At 41.7% G+C, this 17,597-nt stretch overlaps 1 protein-coding gene across 1 annotated transcript in view; it reads left to right on the plus strand.

Annotated features, from left to right (window-relative positions):
• Window positions 1-11,621, plus strand: part of LOC124862404 (excitatory amino acid transporter 2-like) — a 34,339-nt gene extending 22,718 nt beyond the window's left edge. The window contains exons 9-11 of the mRNA XM_047356290.1: window positions 6,332-6,466; window positions 8,906-9,332; window positions 9,423-11,621. Coding sequence (XP_047212246.1) covers window positions 6,332-6,466; window positions 8,906-9,332; window positions 9,423-9,653 — 793 coding nt within the window. The 3' untranslated portion in view covers window positions 9,654-11,621. The remainder of the gene's footprint in view (window positions 1-6,331; window positions 6,467-8,905; window positions 9,333-9,422) is intronic.
• Window positions 11,622-17,597: the final 5,976 nt, after the last annotated feature.

The raw sequence follows: 17,597 nt of genomic DNA on the forward strand, positions 1-17,597 counted from the left end.
CAAACCAAAGAATAAATTATGTCCCCTATAATGTTTTATTGGGTCACAACTGTTTTTACCAACTACAGTATATCACAAGCTGCAGAATGAATTTAAGATTTTAAACTGTGCACAACATCTCAGGTCAGTTTTTGTTTGAGTGTTTCTTGGGCTTCTCATTACCTAAACCTGACGGATTAATCCTGCTGTTTTGTCCTGTTCTTCAGGTTTTCTTTTAGGAGTTTTCCTGGCTTGAAAGCATACATGAGATTTGTGGCCATTTTCAAGGTGTGGGGTCAAAACAAATGTTTAATCTAAGATGGTATTCACATGTTCTATTCAAACCACTATAAACAGCTCAGAACCCTCTTTTAAGGCCCTTTGTGCTCTTCTTGTTAAATTTCCTGCTTTAGGACATTAAATGTGCTGCCTAACTCCACATCTTTCAGGAATAAATAATATTTAGGCCTTTTCAGTTACTGTTGCTTCCAGAAACCAATAATTCACCTTTTACAATCACTTAGCACCACATTTGGCCAGCTGAGCTGAAGCAAGAAAGGAGCCAGGGTTTTATTGTATTATTTTGTTTTCTGTTCTAAAGTTGTCTTGCTTTTGAGTTTCTATTACCAAGTAAATATCTGCTATGATAGAATAAAGTTGGAGTACAATTATTACCCTATTTAAACGTCTCACTGCTGGCTTTTCGGTGATAACAGGCACCACAGGATTAGGTTAGGCAGTTTTAAAAAGGAGGAACCATCGATGTATTCCCTTTCAGACACAAACAAACAGCATCTTAAGCCAGCTTTGTCAGAAAACTTGTCCTGGTAGCTTCTAGTTAACGTAGACCTGCACATTTCTAGGGCATGTGAAGAGCGCTGGTTCCAATTAACACATTTCTTTGTCTAACAACAATAAAATGCATAATTGGTTTGTCCCTGGGTGTTTAGATTTAAGGATAAATGGTCAAATCTCATCATAATTGATATGTTTGAAGGTATTATTTTAAAGAAGTGGCATATACTTAAATATACATACACAAATATAGAATATAGATCTAATATTTAATATTACTTTACAGGTCTTCTGTAGACAGACTTTTTTATCTCTGCTAAACAAAATACTGTTTCGAAAACAACACATGGCATTTAGATTATATGCTAAATTAAACTGTGTATGGGGGGTCACGCTTTTTTATGAAGGCGTTCTTGTTCATCAATGAGCACAGAAATGTAATGTGCAGCGATTTATGCACACAGATATATTATACCACAACAATCTCTACATAAACATTTATCACAAATTAGAAGACGCGCAGGTTATATATAAAAGCTATGTATGTAAAACTCCCAAGTTACAGTTTTAATAATATGAAGACTTTAGATGATATTCACATTCGTATAACACAGAGTTAGTACAAAAAATGTTTTTAAATGGTGATTTCATTTACTTGTACTCGTACTCGTCGTCTTCCGCTTATCCGGGACCGGCTCGTGGGGGCAGCTGACTCAGCAGAGACACCCACACGTCCCTCTCCCCAGACACTTTTTCCAGCTCCTCTGGGGGAAGCCCCCCTATTTCTAAGGGAGGGCCCGGCCACCCTACGGAGGAAGTCTAATTTCCGCCGCTTGTATCCGGGATCTCGTTCTTTCGGTCATGACCTAAAGTTCATGGCCATAGGTGAGGGTAGGAACGTAGACCGACCGGTAAATCGAGAACTTTGCTTTTCAGCTCAGCTCTCTCTTCACCACAACGGACCAGCACAGTCCCCTCATTACTGCGGCAGCCGCACCGATCTGTCAATCTCCTGTTACATTCTTCCCTCCCTCGTGAACAAGACCCCAAGATACCTGAACTCCTCCACTTGAGGCAGGAACTCTGCTCCAACCTGAAGAGGATAAGCCACCCATTTCCGGTCGAGAACCATGGCCTCGGACTTAGAGGAGCTGATCTTCATCCCAGCCGCTTCACACTCGGCTGCGAACCGCCCCAGTGCATGCTGTAGGTCTTGGCTAGAGGGGGCCAGTAGGACCACGTCATCTGCAAAAAGAAGAGACGAAATCCTCTGGTCCCCAAACCAGACCCCCTCCGGCCCTTGGCTGCGTCTAGAAATCCTGTCCATAAAAGTTATGAACAGGACCGGTGACAAAGGGCAGCCCCGCCGGAGTCCAACATGCACCGGGAACAGGTCCGACTTAGTGCCGGCAATGCGAACCAAACTCCTGCTCTGCTTGTACAGAGACCGGAGGGCACCTAATAAAGGGCCCCCGATTCCATACTCCTGTAGCAACCCCCCACAGGGCATCACGAGGGACACAGTCAACCTAAAAAAATACAAGTCCTTCTCAAAATATTAGCATATTGTGATAAAGTTCATTATTTTCCATAATGTCATGATGAAAATTTAACATTCATATATTTTAGATTCATTGCACACTAACTGAAATATTTCAGGTATTTTATTGTCTTAATACGGATGATTTTGGCATACAGCTCATGAAAACCCAAAATTCCTATCTCACAAAATTAGCATATTTCATCCGACCAATAAAAGAAAAGTGTTTTTAATACAAAAAACGTCAACCTTCAAATATTCATGTACAGTTATGCACTCAATACTTGGTCGGGAATCCTTTTGCAGAAATGACTGCTTCAATGCGGCGTGGCATGGAGGCAATCAGCCTGTGGCACTGCTGAGGTCTTATGGAGGCCCAGGATGCTTCAATAGCGGCCTTTAGCTCATCCAGAGTGTTGGGTCTTGAGTCTCTCAACGTTCTCTTCACAATATCCCACAGATTCTCTATGGGGTTCAGGTCAGGAGAGTTGGCAGGCCAATTGAGCACAGTGATACCATGGTCAGTAAACCATTTACCAGTGGTTTTGGCACTGTGAGCAGGTGCCAAGTCGTGCTGAAAAATGAAATCTTCATCTCCATAAAGCTTTTCAGCAGATGGAAGCATGAAGTGCTCCAAAATCTCCTGATAGCTAGCTGCATTGACCCTGCCCTTGATAAAACACAGTGGACCAACACCAGCAGCTGACACGGCACCCCAGACCATCACTGACTGTGGGTACTTGACACTGGACTTCTGGCATTTTGGCATTTCCTTCTCCCCAGTCTTCCTCCAGACTCTGGCACCTTGATTTCCGAATGACATGCAGAATTTGCTTTCATCTGAAAAAAGTACTTTGGACCACTGAGCAACAGTCCAGTGCTGCTTCTCTGTAGCCCAGGTCAGGCGCTTCTGCCGCTGTTTCTGGTTCAAAAGTGGCTTGACCTGGGGAATGCGGCACCTGTAGCCCATTTCCTGCACACGCCTGTGCACGGTGGCTCTGGATGTTTCTAGTCCAGACTCAGTCCACTGCTTCCGCAGGTCCCCCAAGGTCTAGAATCGGCCCTTCTCCACAATCTTCCTCAGGGTCCGGTCACCTCTTCTCGTTGTGCAGCGTTTTCTGCCACACTTTTTCCTTCCCACAGACTTCCCACTGAGGTGCCTTGATACAGCACTCTGGGAACAGTCTATTCGTTCAGAAATGTCTTTCTGTGTCTTACCCTCTTGCTTGAGGATGTCAATAGTGGCCTTCTGGACAGCAGTCAGGTCGGCAGTCTTACCCATGATTGGGGTTTTGAGTGATGAACCAGGCTGGGAGTTTTAAAGGCCTCAGGAATCTTTTGCAGGTGTTTAGAGTTAACTCGTTGATTCAGATGATTAGGTTCATAGCTCGTTTAGAGACCCTTTTAATGATATGCTAATTTTGTGAGATAGGAATTTTGGGTTTTCATGAGCTGTATGCCAAAATCATCCGTATTAAGACAATAAAAGACCTGAAATATTTCAGTTACTGTGCAATGAATCTAAAATATATGAATGTTAAATTTTCATCATTACATTATGGAAAATAATGAACTTTATCACAATATGCTAATATTTTGAGAAGGACCTGTACATGAAGTCTGATCTCAACCATCACGTCTTGACCGTAAGCTCAGCCACACTTGGGTTACCCAGTAGAACAATGACGTGAAGAACACCAGCAAGTCCACCTCTGAATACCTCAAAATAACAGAAAAAAGCTAAATTAATGTTTTGGAGTAGCCTTGTCAAAATCTTCATTTAAACCTTGATTAAGTCCGGGAAACCCCTCCAATGTGGCGGAATTAAACCAGTTCTGCAAAGAAGAGTGGGTAAGAATCCCTCCACAGTGATGATGGTGGAAAACAAAATAACCTATGGAAAAGAAAGTCACAGTTGTATTATAACATTCCTTCTACCATGTATTTAACACTTAGAGTATTTCAGTGTTAAATATAAATAAAAGCAACCAGAATGATAATTTAATAAACATTTACTGAATATATTTTTTATGCCAACTTATTTTTAATTAACTCATTCAAAACGAGTCTTAGCTGTTTGTCTTCTCGGTGCATTTTCCTGTGATTTAACAGCATCTTCTCGTGATTACGTAAACATTCCCCTGACAAAATTGAATTGCTTGCTGCAGCCAGAAACAGAGTTGAACAGGAAACTGTGTGGATTAGGCTGTAAACGCAAACAGCTGGAACTATAGCCTTACATGAGAGCTAAAGACAACAACACTCAGGGCTGTAAATTATGCAAATTGCCTAGTTTTATGACCCAAATGCATCCTTCAGTGTTTGTTGCGGCTCTGAACAAGAAAATAGCCAGATAAGACTCAATAAACCTCTCAAAGTAGCAGGATTAAAAATGTGTCAGAGCCAATTTTAAGGTAAGTGAAATTTGTAGCTTTTTTTTAGCTGCTCACTACTGAATTCATTTTAAACACCAGAGCGCCATATTTTCAGTGCATATACAGCATTCTGCATGAAACATTAAGTTTGATAATGAATATGCATTCAGTTGAAGCAAGTCTAAACAAAACACAAGGCGTTTGTGGTAGACTTGCATGACTAAGGCAAATTATTATGATATGTGGAATTGAGTGGTGGAGTAAATGTCTAAAATTAATGCGGCAAAGAAGTCATCAGACATTTTTTCCCATGTCTGAGGTTGCAGCAAAACGTTAAGTCTAATTGGAACCAGTCTGCTTGGATGGGACTCAACTTGTTATGGCTGCGGGTTGCAAATAATGCTCAGCACTTTGAAATTGTTTATTGTATTTCTTTTTTGTCTGTTCACCACCAAATTCCACAACCTAATTTTTGAAACGTGCTTTAAAGCTTTTATCATGTGGAGAGAATCTGCTCTAAAATATCATCCATATGTTACACTTGAAATTCTTTATGCCCCTTCTTACCCTCCCCTCATAGTGAAGTTAATGATAAGAGCTTCAGACTGTTAGAATAAAATTGACTCAGAATCCTCAGATCTGATGAAAAGGGTTCTGGTGAAAGAACAGAATCCAAAGATCGACATAAACTGATCATTTCTCAAATTGCTGAAGAGAAGCAACATTCATACATGTTTTGCTGAGGATCAAAGAGGAACTTCACAAATAAAGACCAAGATATTGGTGAAATGTGTCAGATGTTGTTGTACCTGCCTAGGTTCCCTGCAGTCTGGACAAGTCTGGAGTTTGATTTATGAGTTTTCCTTTTTCTTGTTCTAGAGAATATTTAGTACAAGAAGCATCCATCCATCCATCCATCCATCCATCCATCCATCCATCCATCCATCCATACCTGTGGATAAGGCAGGTCTTGTATATTTTAACCCTAATGTCTGCCTTTAATTCAGAGTAAACTTTTTTATTTATACTTTACAAAATGGCTACAAAACAAAGAGAACCCAGAAATCTGAGTCTGAACAGGTCTGGATTTTTACATTAAATGTTTATGAACATTTTACTAAATCTTCATCAAAGATTATACGAATGTGTTGAACAAAATCAGAATAAGATGTTTTTATGATGTAAGTCATTTACATGAAGTTGGTTTGGTAAACCTTTGTCCTTATTCTCCACTAGAACTCAGTGACTTTAAAGGCTGTTTAAGGTTAATAAAGTAATAGTTATGGGGGTTAATGGCAGCCATTCAACAGTGTAAACTCGCTGAGTCAGCTTTAAAGCTCTCCAGAATGCTGGAGATTAAGTCTTGCATTTATTTTAGCAGTAATCCCCACTGTTAAATGTTTCCTAACAGCTTCAGTCACTGAAGTTGTTGGAAACCCTTCATAAGAAAGTTTGCTTTACATTCAGTGCATATGTTCTCATATGAGGCTGATTTTACAGCATAGTTTCAAGCCAGAAAAGAAATTAGGTAGCGACTTGAGGCAGAAGTCTTTGGTCACATTAAATGACTAACATTCAGAGTTCAGTCAGGCAACCATACATTTGTTTTTGCAGAATTTAAAATGTACTTTTTCTGCCCCAGTATGACCGCCACCCTGGCCAGTGTTGGAGCGGCCAGTATTCCCAGTGCTGGACTGGTCACCATGCTGCTGATCCTGACAGCTGTCGGGCTGCCAACTCAGGACATCAGTTTGCTAATTGCTGTCGACTGGCTGCTGTGAGTAAGGTGTCTGATGAGCAGGGAATGAAAATATAACTGCTTTGCGTTTTATTTTAGGGAAGCAACAACAACAACTTTAAAGCAAAATGGAGGATACAATAGAATAGAATAGTCTTTATTTGTGCTGGGGGGTGCAACGAAATACTGCATCATCTGTAGTTATTGACTCTGCTGGGACAGATTTGTTAGTAAGGACAGTTTTTATTGCAGGAGTGTAAACTGACAAGTGCAACTTTAACTTGAGAATCTTTATTCAGTGTGAGGAAAAAAATCCAATGATGAGTAATAACTGTTTCTTTACCAGATCCCTGGTAGCGCATTTATACGTTTTCCCAACACATTTCACAAGGTTGGAGCATGCAGAGAGGGATCTTTGACCTTTTCTCTTAAAATAATCTCATTAGATCTTCCACACTCCTGGGTCCTCTTTTATGCTCTCATCTATTCAGATAACCCCACAGGTTTTTTGTTTGATTTAGGTCTGGAGATTAAGATGGCAACGAAAAATTGTTGATTTTGTGTCTGATGACCCATTTCTGTTTGGGCACATGTTTTAGATCATTGTCCTACTAAAAGATGCGGTAACAACCCCCAGATATGTATTTCAAACAGTTCATGATGCCATGCACTCTAACAACGTTCCCACTAAAACAGCCCGACAGCATTATAGATCCTCCACCATGCTTTACGGTTGGCATGGGGTGTTTGTCCACATATTCCTCAGTGTTTTGACTAGAGACCCACCTGGATTATTACTTGCAGAAAGCATCAATCTTAGTCTTGTCTGATCAGAACACGTTGTTCCAGTTAGAGTCTCTGTAGAGTTTAGTGAACTGGACATGTTTAAGTTTGTGATTTTATTTATACAGGTTGTCGCATTGAGTCCCAAGATTTCACTTACAAGAGCGACCTGTTTGAAAAAATCAACCAGAACAAAAGTTACAAACACAGTAACAATACAAACAATTCAAACATGCAACTCAAATTAAACAAGCGAATAAAATATCCACTAAAAACAAGAGAAAGTTTTATAGAAAGATGGTGGGATAGAAAAGGCTTCTGGGAAACAAATTTCTTGTCTTCAATTACATTTTTAACACACATCTGTCTTAATTAAATTGTTTTTCCCATTTTTAAGAATGGCGTAAAGAAAGGGACCTCTGTGTCAGATCGTATTTATACTCCATGTGAACAGGAAGTTGTGGGTAGCCATTTAATGGTTCCTGGACATTCTGTTCCAGACCCTAAACATTCTTTTCTAAATCAAACCAAACCTTTTCTCTTTTAGTCAGGATTATTAAACTTGAGAAACCAGAATAATGAGATCATTTGTTAAAGTTTTTTTTTTCTACTTTCTTGGGATGCTAAAATCTACGTACATTTCTTTAGTAGCTGGTCGAATTGTCTTTCAACGGTTTAAATTGGGTCAAAGCTTGACCCATTTGTGTTGACAGTGATGATGCCACCTATTTCTGGAAATGCACCAATCTCTTCTGCGGACACCTGAACAACATGGTACTGCCACACCCGTACTTCACAGTCTGGATTGGGTTCTCAGGCTTTTAGGTTCCCCCCTTTTTCCTCCAAATATATCATTGATTATTATTTCCAAACAGTTAAGTTTGTCAGACCACAGGACATGTCTTTTTGCAGAAGTGGATTTACAAACTGTAATCTTGCTATTTATATTGATTGTGGAGTAATGGCTTCTTCCTCTCTGGGTGGCCTTTCAGCCAATGTTAATACAGGGTTAATTTCACTGTAAATAATAACCATCTCTTACCAGTTTCCTCTGGTATTGTCACGATGTCCTTCTGTTCTGGAGTTAATACTCCCATTTTGCACCAAAACACTTTCATTACTGGGTCACAGAACCTGTCCATGTATTGAACAATGTGAAAGCTGGACATGCCTGTGTGTTTATACTTGATTATAAATGTTTGACCAGATGAATGTGGCTCCTTCAGGCTTCTAAATTTCTTTTTATGTTTAATGATGTCACACGCACACAGCAGTGTGTTTGATGTGTTGTCTTAAAATAAATCCACATGTACCTCCAGAAATTCCCAATTTTTTTAAAGGCATCAGAATCTTACTTTATATAAACTTCAAATAGATTTATAAGTTGTTTTTTTTACCTAAATGACCAAAAATAGCAAGAGTGTTGTCTGATTTATTGTCAAACTGCGAGAAAATTGTTATAGGTATGTTTTGCAGCATATGTAAATTTCTGATTTCAGCTGTATAGTTGCAACAGGTTGTGTAAAGTAGTTATTAGCCATCAGTATCTTTCCTGAGGTATTCAGTAAAATCAAGCATAAAATTCCCTCGAGGGCTCATGCTGCCTATAGTTTTAGGGTTATATTATGGTATCCCTGCACTGACCATTAAGAAGATCTATGATTTCACTTCCTGACTTTTTTTATGTCCACCCAGTGACAGAATGCGTACCTCTATCAATGTGGTGGGTGATTCGTTTGGTGCCGGGATCGTGGACCACTTGTCAAAGGCAGAACTCGCGGAACTCGATGCAGCAGAAACGCTCCCGACAGAGGAAGAGTTGGATTTTATCCCTCCGCCACCAATCCTCACCGAAATGGACCTCATTGACCCCCTCAAGCCTCCAGAGCTGCCACCTCGGTCCCCTCGCCCACCTAAACTAAATCATCACAGCCATGTTCTCTCCCAGTCCGCCACTTACTCACCTTCATGTTCTATCCGATCGCCATCACCACACTCCGTTCGCTCTCCCTCTCCACGATCCGTCTGCTCCCATTCCCCTCGACCTTTCCGTACTCATTCGCCACGCCTCCTCCGCAGGATGGAACCAGGCTACTCTGCCCTGCCTTGCCATGATAACCAGGTATCTATCCAATGCTGCTCCTTGGCAGTAAATTTATATTTGTCAGTGTGCCAGCAAAGAATAATCTCAAATCTTTCTTTCTGCCCTCAGATTTCCACATTACCTCGCACTCACAGGGAGCGGGACAGGGGGCGGGACAGGGGGCGGGACAGGGAGCGGGACAGGGTCCGGGACAGGGAACGGGAGCGACTGAGACCCGAAAGTGAAACGGAGGAGGAGGAGGACAGAGAGCGAGTTCTGGGTGAAGTGAGCGACGGTGAGGAGAGTGACGACACTGCTTACGATCGGCGGTGCGCCATCCCACCCTGCGATTTGCCATAATGCCATATTAGTCTGTTTGTCTCGGTTTTATAACATATTTTTCCACTTTCTGCATTGCTATTTAGAAAAATCCCGTAGAGGCTCAAAGTGGAAACTGTCACAGAGATTAAATCGCATATACCCTAAATATTGCGATGAAAGTGGGGTCCCGTTGAAATCTGGAACAAAGTACCTGAAGACGTTTTTGTATTTTTCATCAACCTAAGACGGTTCTGAATGGCTGAAGTTCCTAAACTGTGTTAGAAAGAAAATCGTCTCTGCTGTTGATTAGAGGGGCATGTTTCTGTTCTTACCAGACTTTATTGCCCAAATCCAAAGAAGTAAATAAAATATTTCAACATAGCAATCGACAACATGGGTGTCAAACTCCATTCCTGGGGGTCCAACTTTTAGATGTGTCCCTGGTCCAACACACCTGGGTACAATAGCAGAATTGCGAGAAACATCTAGAGAAACATCTAAAGGTTGTAGGACACTGATCCTTAAGTACACCTGTGATCCAGAAGATTAACTTTACCTTTTTAAACATTTTCACCGAATTCCAGAGGTGACAATATTGGTCCCACTAATAACTTTACAGCCTGGTTCTGTTCAAAAGCAACAGCTTTAACTGCATCACTTTTCCAAAGCCAACAGTCAATTAACCATCGTGCTTTATTACTAAAATTACTTTTAGTTACATAGGTTTAGGAATTTGGACTATCTTCAAATTTGACTAACTTTGTGCAATGCTCTGGTTGCACGAGTAGCAAACCTCCCCATAGAATTATGCTGCCACCACCATGTTTGACAGATGATACTGTTATTAGGTATAAAAGCTTCACCCTAAATCCTTCAAACATACCTAATGTCGTTGTGGACATTGTGTCTCTTCTGACCATCACATTTCTATCCTGGAGGTCTTCGGCTTGTCTGTGTGGGCAGATTTTGGAGCAGGGTTGTCTTTTTTGGTCTGCAACCCATCAGTCTAAACAGATGTAGAACTGGTTTCCATGACATTAACACTAGTGCCCAAGGAGTTTCCAGTTCATGGCAGGATTAAGTTCCTGGTGGTTCCTTGGTTATTTCTGAGTATCCTGATTTCAGTCCAATCTTCTCTCATACCAACGCAGAGACGAACAGATGTTAATCCATATCAGCCCTGCCTACGCTGTACCTGTAAAACTAAATCCCTCCCTTCCTTCCTTCCTTCCTTCCTTCCTTCCTTCCTTTCTTCCTTTCTTCCTTTCTTCCTTTCTTCCTTTCTTCCTTTCTTCCTTTCTTCCTTTCTTCCTTTCTTCCTTCCTTCCTTCCTTTATATATCTGCCATTAGGCTCAAAATAAGCATTTCAGTCATTTTTAAATGGCTTTAAGCTCTGACCAAGAACGCTGAAGATTTGAATAAGGAACAGTAAGACATTTTTACATGCCCCTTGTTTTTAGCTGTTGTGTTGAGAAACCTTGCTGCTTAACACTAGTATTTATTAAAAGTTTTAAACACTGATTATAAACAGTTAATTCTTCTAAATTATGCCACCATGCTATAAATATACATTCAAAAGCATGTAACAAAGGAAACATCCAGCAGATGTGCAGGTGTTATTTTTATACACTTCTTTACCTTCCTGAAACTCTCCAGAGATGCCCTCAATACTCTTTCTCATGTACCCCCAAAGCACTAACTGTTCTTGGTAAAATTGTCTATACTATTTAAGGTTTGTAATTTTTGTGGTTTGCGGTGTGAAATGATGAATACTAGGCAATATGCTGTTTTAATGTTGTTGTATGTTCAAATTTATTAGTATTTTACTCTTTTACTTTCTGTTATTTTCACCTCTAATTGCTGTAAAATAGCCTAACTGACCACCTCTGTTCTGCTGGATCTCCTTTCATTTTAGACAGCTGCCCTACATCCTTAATTCCTAAACAGATTTACTTGTCAGGTTCTGTGTATATTGTAATAAAACCTTGTAAATTTATTTAAAGTAACTGCAATTTGTCAGTTTTATTTTTTTTCTACCGCTTAAATAACGTCTTGTACAATCTGCAGAAGGATTTGCTGTCAGAAAGGGGTCACACGTCAGTGTTTGGTGACTAAAAACGGCTGAAAAAATCCCAGAGACAAAGGATATTACTGGTCTAAGAGGCTGCAACAGACACACAGGCATTACACAACAAGGCTGTGCTTGCACATTGATGAGACAAAGACACACAGGGATACCAGTGCTCTTAATCCTCTCAAAGACGAGTCAGAGATGGGCGAGGCCAGGGGGAAGTGATGGATGGGAGAGGAATCGCTGGGCAGCAGATGGCCAGAAAGACGTCAATGGTTTTCATTCTTCCCAGACAGCATAAGGGCACTGTGGGTAATTGCAAGCAGAGCTGATGATAGCTTTGGGTCCCTGTATATCAGACAGGGGAGCCAAACGAGGTGGAGGGAAAAGGTGAAAAGCTGAAGGCTAACGTTCTTATGCGGCCTGAAAAGTTCATATTAGAATATTTTGTACTGGAGATTTCTAGGTGACTGTGTCAATACAAAGAAATACTACTCTGCTACACTTCAAGAACTGCTTCTCCAGTAGGTGACATGAGGATATTTTAGGCAGCAGGATTTTGAGAATACAATCAGGCAAGAGCTTTCAGAGCAACGTGTCTGTGGCAATAAACGTACATGAGTTTATAAGAACTTTGGGAAGCTTGCGCCTTTGGGTTCGAGTATATATTAAATATTTTAAAAATCTCACACTGACCAGAGCAGCTGTTAACCTCGGGGTCACCATGTAAATGGTTTTTTCACATGTCATAGAGCAGCGTTTAGAAATGAGCTTAAACATCATAAGAAATCAGCCTAAAGCACCTCTTGACCTTTTTCACAATTTGTCGCAGTATAACTGCACACCTCAGAGTTTTTTGGGGGGGTGTTATGCTCTAAACTGATTTAAAGTTGTGTTTCTTTGTGACGTGGAAGGAAAATTATAAATTGTTTTATAAATTTATAAGAACTGAATATTTCAAAGTGGAGAGTTTATGTGTATGCGGTTAGGTTGTAAAACAATATCGCCAACTTTGACCATTGCACAGAGTTTCATTTTCCATGTGATTAAAAGGGATAGTTGGAATTTTGTGAGTGTGGGAGTGCTATGGAGTTATAATCAGCAGTCAAAATCTTACGTGCAGTTTATTTATATAGCAATGACTTACAACAAACATGACCTCAAGGTGTACTACAAGAACATACTGGTCTAATTCATCAAAAATCTAAATCTAAATAAATCCAAATGACTCCTTACAGGTCACTCAGATTCAAGGCAGATTACATGCAGGAAAATGCAAACCAACTATAATTAAATTCAAATTCAATTAAAAAATACTTTATTAATCCCAAAGGGAAATTAATGTTGTTGTAGCTCATATTATGAGGGTTTCTTCAAAGAGCCGTTGTAGATGCTGATGGCTGTGGGCAGGAAGGATCTCTTGTAGCGCTCCGTCTTACAGCAAATCTGAAGAAGCCTCTGACTGAAGACACTCTGTTAGGTTCAGTTGATCACAAAATGCCAGTTAGGAGAACAATTTCTAGTGAAAATAGCATGCAACAAATTCCTCACATTAGCAAGCACATGGTGACAGTAGAGTAAAACAATTCCACCTGCACCAAGTTCTTCTGATTTCTTTATTGGAGCAAGGCAGAGATGCTTTTAATGACAGAGCACCTAACAAGAAAGAAACAAACCCCAGGAAGGAACACCAACCATATGCTAGCTATGCTTTTACAGCGAGAACACAGACCCACTCCGCTATCCCAATCTATTAGACTGGTAAAACATGGTGGAGATAGCATAAAGGCATGCTCAAATGCAGGGCCGTGCAGAGACCACTAAAGGAGCAGGTGCTCAAAGTAACACAAGGCCACAGATAACTAGATTCTAGGTTCGAATATTAGCAAGAATCTCAACCAGCTTCTACAGTTCAGTGTACTATGATGTTCTACAAAATCGAAAACATGGAGATATACTATTGAATCAAATCTAGGGACAACTATAATATAGAACACATCACCATGCATATGTGTATTAAATATTTTATTAGAGAGCTACGTCACCAGACATTTTGTTTTTACACAATTACACTGTCAAGCTGAAGAAGGAGTCCTATCGGCAGTGGTTGGCTTGTGGGACTCCTGAGGTGGCTGACGGGTACCGTGGGGCCCAGCGTGCCGCGGCCCGGGCGGTGGCAGACGCAAAAACTCGGACCTGGGAGAAGTTCGGTGAGGCCATGGAGAAGGACTACCGGTTGGCCCCGAAGCGATTGTGGCAAACCGTCCGGCGCCTCAGGAGGGGGAAGCAGTGCTTCGCCAACACTGTTTACAGTGGGTTGTGGGGAGCTGCTGACCTCGACTGGGGACATTATCGGCCGGTGGAAGGAATACTTCGAGGATCTCCTCAATCCTGCCATCATGCATTTCCTGGTGGAAACAGAGGCTGGGGACTCGGGATTGGACTCTTTCATCACCCAGCCTGAAGTCACCGAGGTGGTTAAAAAGCTCCGCGGTGACAGGGCTTCGGGGTTGGATGAGATCCGCCCTGAGTACCTCAAGTCTTTGGATGTTGTGGGGCTGTCATGGTTGACACGCCTCTTCAACATTGCGTGGCGGACGGGGACAGTGCCTTTGGATTGGCAGACTGGGGTGGTGGTCCCCCTACATGAGAAGGGTGACCGGAGGGTGTGTTCCAACTACAGGGGGATCACACTCCTCAGCCTCCCTGGTAAGGCCTACGCCAGGGTATTGGAGAGGAGAGTCCGGCCAATAGTCGAACCCCGGCTTCAGGAGGAGCAGTGTGGTTTTCGTCCCAGCCATGGAACACTGGACCAGCTCTATACCCTCTACAGGGTGCTCGAGGGTTCATGGGAGTTTGCCCATGGGCCATCCGATCTCTGTATAAGCGGAGCAGGAGTTTGGTCCGCATTGCCGGCACTAAGTCAGACTTGTTCCCGGTGCATGTTGGACTCCGGCAGGGCTGCCCTTTGTCACCGGTCCTGTTCATAACTTTTATGGACGGGATTTCTAGGCACAGCCAAGGGCCAGAGGGGGTCTGGTTTGGGGACCAGAGGATTTTGTCTCTTCTTTTTGTAGATGACGTGGTCCTGCTGGCCCCATCTAGCCAAGACCTACAGCATGCACTGGGGCGGTTCGCAGCCGAGTGTGAAGCGGCTGAGATGAGGATCAGCTCCTCCAAGTCCGAGGCCATGGTTCTCGACCGGAAAAGGATGGTTTGTCCTCTTCAGGTTGGAGGGGAGTTCCTGCCTCAAGTGGAGGAGTTTAAGTATCTCGGGGTCTTGTTCACGAGTGAGGGAAGAATGGAGCAGGAGATTGACAGACGGATCGGTGCGGCTGCCACAGTAATGGGGGCGCTGTGCCGGTCCGTTGTGGTGAAGAGAGAGCTGAGCCGAAAAGCGAAGCTCTCGATAAACCGGTCGGTCTACGTTCCTACCCTCACCTATGGTCATGAACTTTGGGTCATGACCGAAAGAACGAGATCCCGGATACAAGCGGCGGAAATGAGCTTCCTCCGTAGGGTGGCCGGGCACTCCCTTAGAGATAGGGTGAGGAGCTCGGCCATCCGGGAGGGGCTCGGAGTAGAGCCGCTGCTCCTCCACATTGAGAGGAGCCAGTTGAGGTGGCTCGGGCATCTATACCGGATGCCTCCTGGACGCCTTCCTCGGGTGTTGTTCCAGGCATGTCCCACCGGAAGGAGGCCCAGGGGACGGCCCAGGACATGCTGGAGGGACTATGTCTCTCGACTGCCTTGGGAACGCCTTGGGCTCCCCCCGGAGGAGCTGGAGGAGGTGTCTGGGGAGAGGGACGTCTGGGCGTCTCTGCTGAGTCTGCTGCCCCCGCGACCCGGTCCCGGATAAAGCGGAAGACAACGAGTACGAGTAAAAGTACAATTACACTGTTAAAAATATAAACAAAGGGGCACAATACAACCTTTTAGCGTACAGTAACAAAGGCCATAATAATAAATATAGCAGTCTGGATGTTCTGTTGTTACGGTGGAGATAAAGATGATGCATTCAGAACAGCACAGGTGCATTAACCTTTAACATGGAACTGCAGACAATAAGACGAAAGAGTTGTTGACACATTACCTTAGTGTTACATGTCACCATGAGAAAACATAAAGCCTACTTACACTGCTAACCGACCACCAAACTTTAGGTTAAATCTCTTCTACTTGTGTGTGTTTGTGTTTTTGTAATTCCTCATGTGCATTTTGATATTTTCCTCTTATTTTCTTTGTTCTCTTTTTCCTCATTGTCTCATCCTCCCTGTGTTGACTGTAGCTCAGTGTCTCTTGTTATTTCTGTCTCCATCTTGTCTGATCTATCACTTTCCTTCTACAGGCAATAAATTAGATATCAATTAATCTACATTTAACTACAGAACATCTTAACATCATGAATAACTCTTAAACTGGTTGCCTATGAAATTCAACATAAGTGCACAACCAAACAGCTTTATGTTGACTAGCATATTTGTTCTTACCTGTTATACTCTCTCTTAACCAGTTGGTTAACAATCCACTACCTTTGGCTGCTTCTCCTTGTTTGTTTCAGACATTTTTCTTTACAATCCATCTTAAAACTAAAACCAAAACATTATGAATTATAATCTAAAGTGCTCTACTTAAAATGCACATACTACTATCCTATCAAATTTCTAGAAATGAGTCATTATAAATTTCTTGAATAATAAAAACAGAACATTTTACAAAATCATTTCTTATTAAATTGAAACATAAAAACCCACATTATTAGTCGATGAGACAAATTTTAACAGAAATGTGACATAATCTACAAAATGATTTGTTAGTGATAGACTATTTAGTTCATTCTAACCACTAAAACAGCTGATTGATAGAAGAATAAGAATGAGTTTTAATTGGCTCCCAAAAAGGTTAAATATTAATCAATCGCAGCACCAATGCATATCATCATCACACATCTCCTAAAAGTAGCTTTTCTACCAGTATTATAGTAATACTGCTGTGTGAAAGTTTTTTAGACACCTACAAAGTCTTTAATGAACAGCTAGTTCATAACAATAGCTTCTACTTACCTGTCTCATCCCGCTCAGAGAGCACAGAGCCGTCCTTATTTCTCCCCTGGCGTGTGTGTTGTGTTTCAGCCGCTCTCTGCTCAGACTGCTAGTGGACATCAGAGACCAGATAGATCCATACATGGCTGGATTGGGCTGTATGACCTTCAAGCTTGGTGAGAAATTGACAACTGCTGATGTAATTATTCAGGAATGGAAAAAAATTTAAATGTACCAACAATCAACCTTGGACTTGAAGCTCTATGCAGGATCTTAGCTCATGGGGTGAGGGTGATCATTACAAAAGTGAAAGATCAGCTCACAACCACATATGAGGAACTATTAGCAATCTGAAGGCAGTTTGGACCACAGTCACCAAGAACACCATAACACTTAGATCTGTAAGTTAATATCTAAATGATTAGGTGTCATGGGTGGAGTTGCTGGAGAACCCAATATAGCAGGAAGCAGGGGAAAAAAATCATTTATAATCGTGGAGAAAATGGATTATCAAATGAAAAAGGAACTCAAATTAACACAGGAAAAGTCAAAAGTCCAGAATCAAACCACAAAATGACATAAATCAAGGACATGATGGAACAACAGAACCAAAGACCTTCATATCATGATATTTTGACAAGGCTTGGGAGAAGGTCCTTTGGTGAGATTAGACCAAAATCTATCTTTTTGGTATCAACTTGACCCATTGAATTTACAGGATTGCTGAATATGACCCATAACTCAACAGAATCAGAATCAGCTTTTTTCACCCAAGTTTGAACACACAAACAAGGAATTTGACTTCAGGTGTACTTTGCAACTTCCACTTTCCCCACAGCACAACACAATGGCGGAAGGATCATGGTTGG

This window comes from Girardinichthys multiradiatus, chromosome X (genome assembly GCF_021462225.1).
Source record: "Girardinichthys multiradiatus isolate DD_20200921_A chromosome X, DD_fGirMul_XY1, whole genome shotgun sequence".
NCBI lineage: Eukaryota > Metazoa > Chordata > Actinopteri > Cyprinodontiformes > Goodeidae > Girardinichthys > Girardinichthys multiradiatus.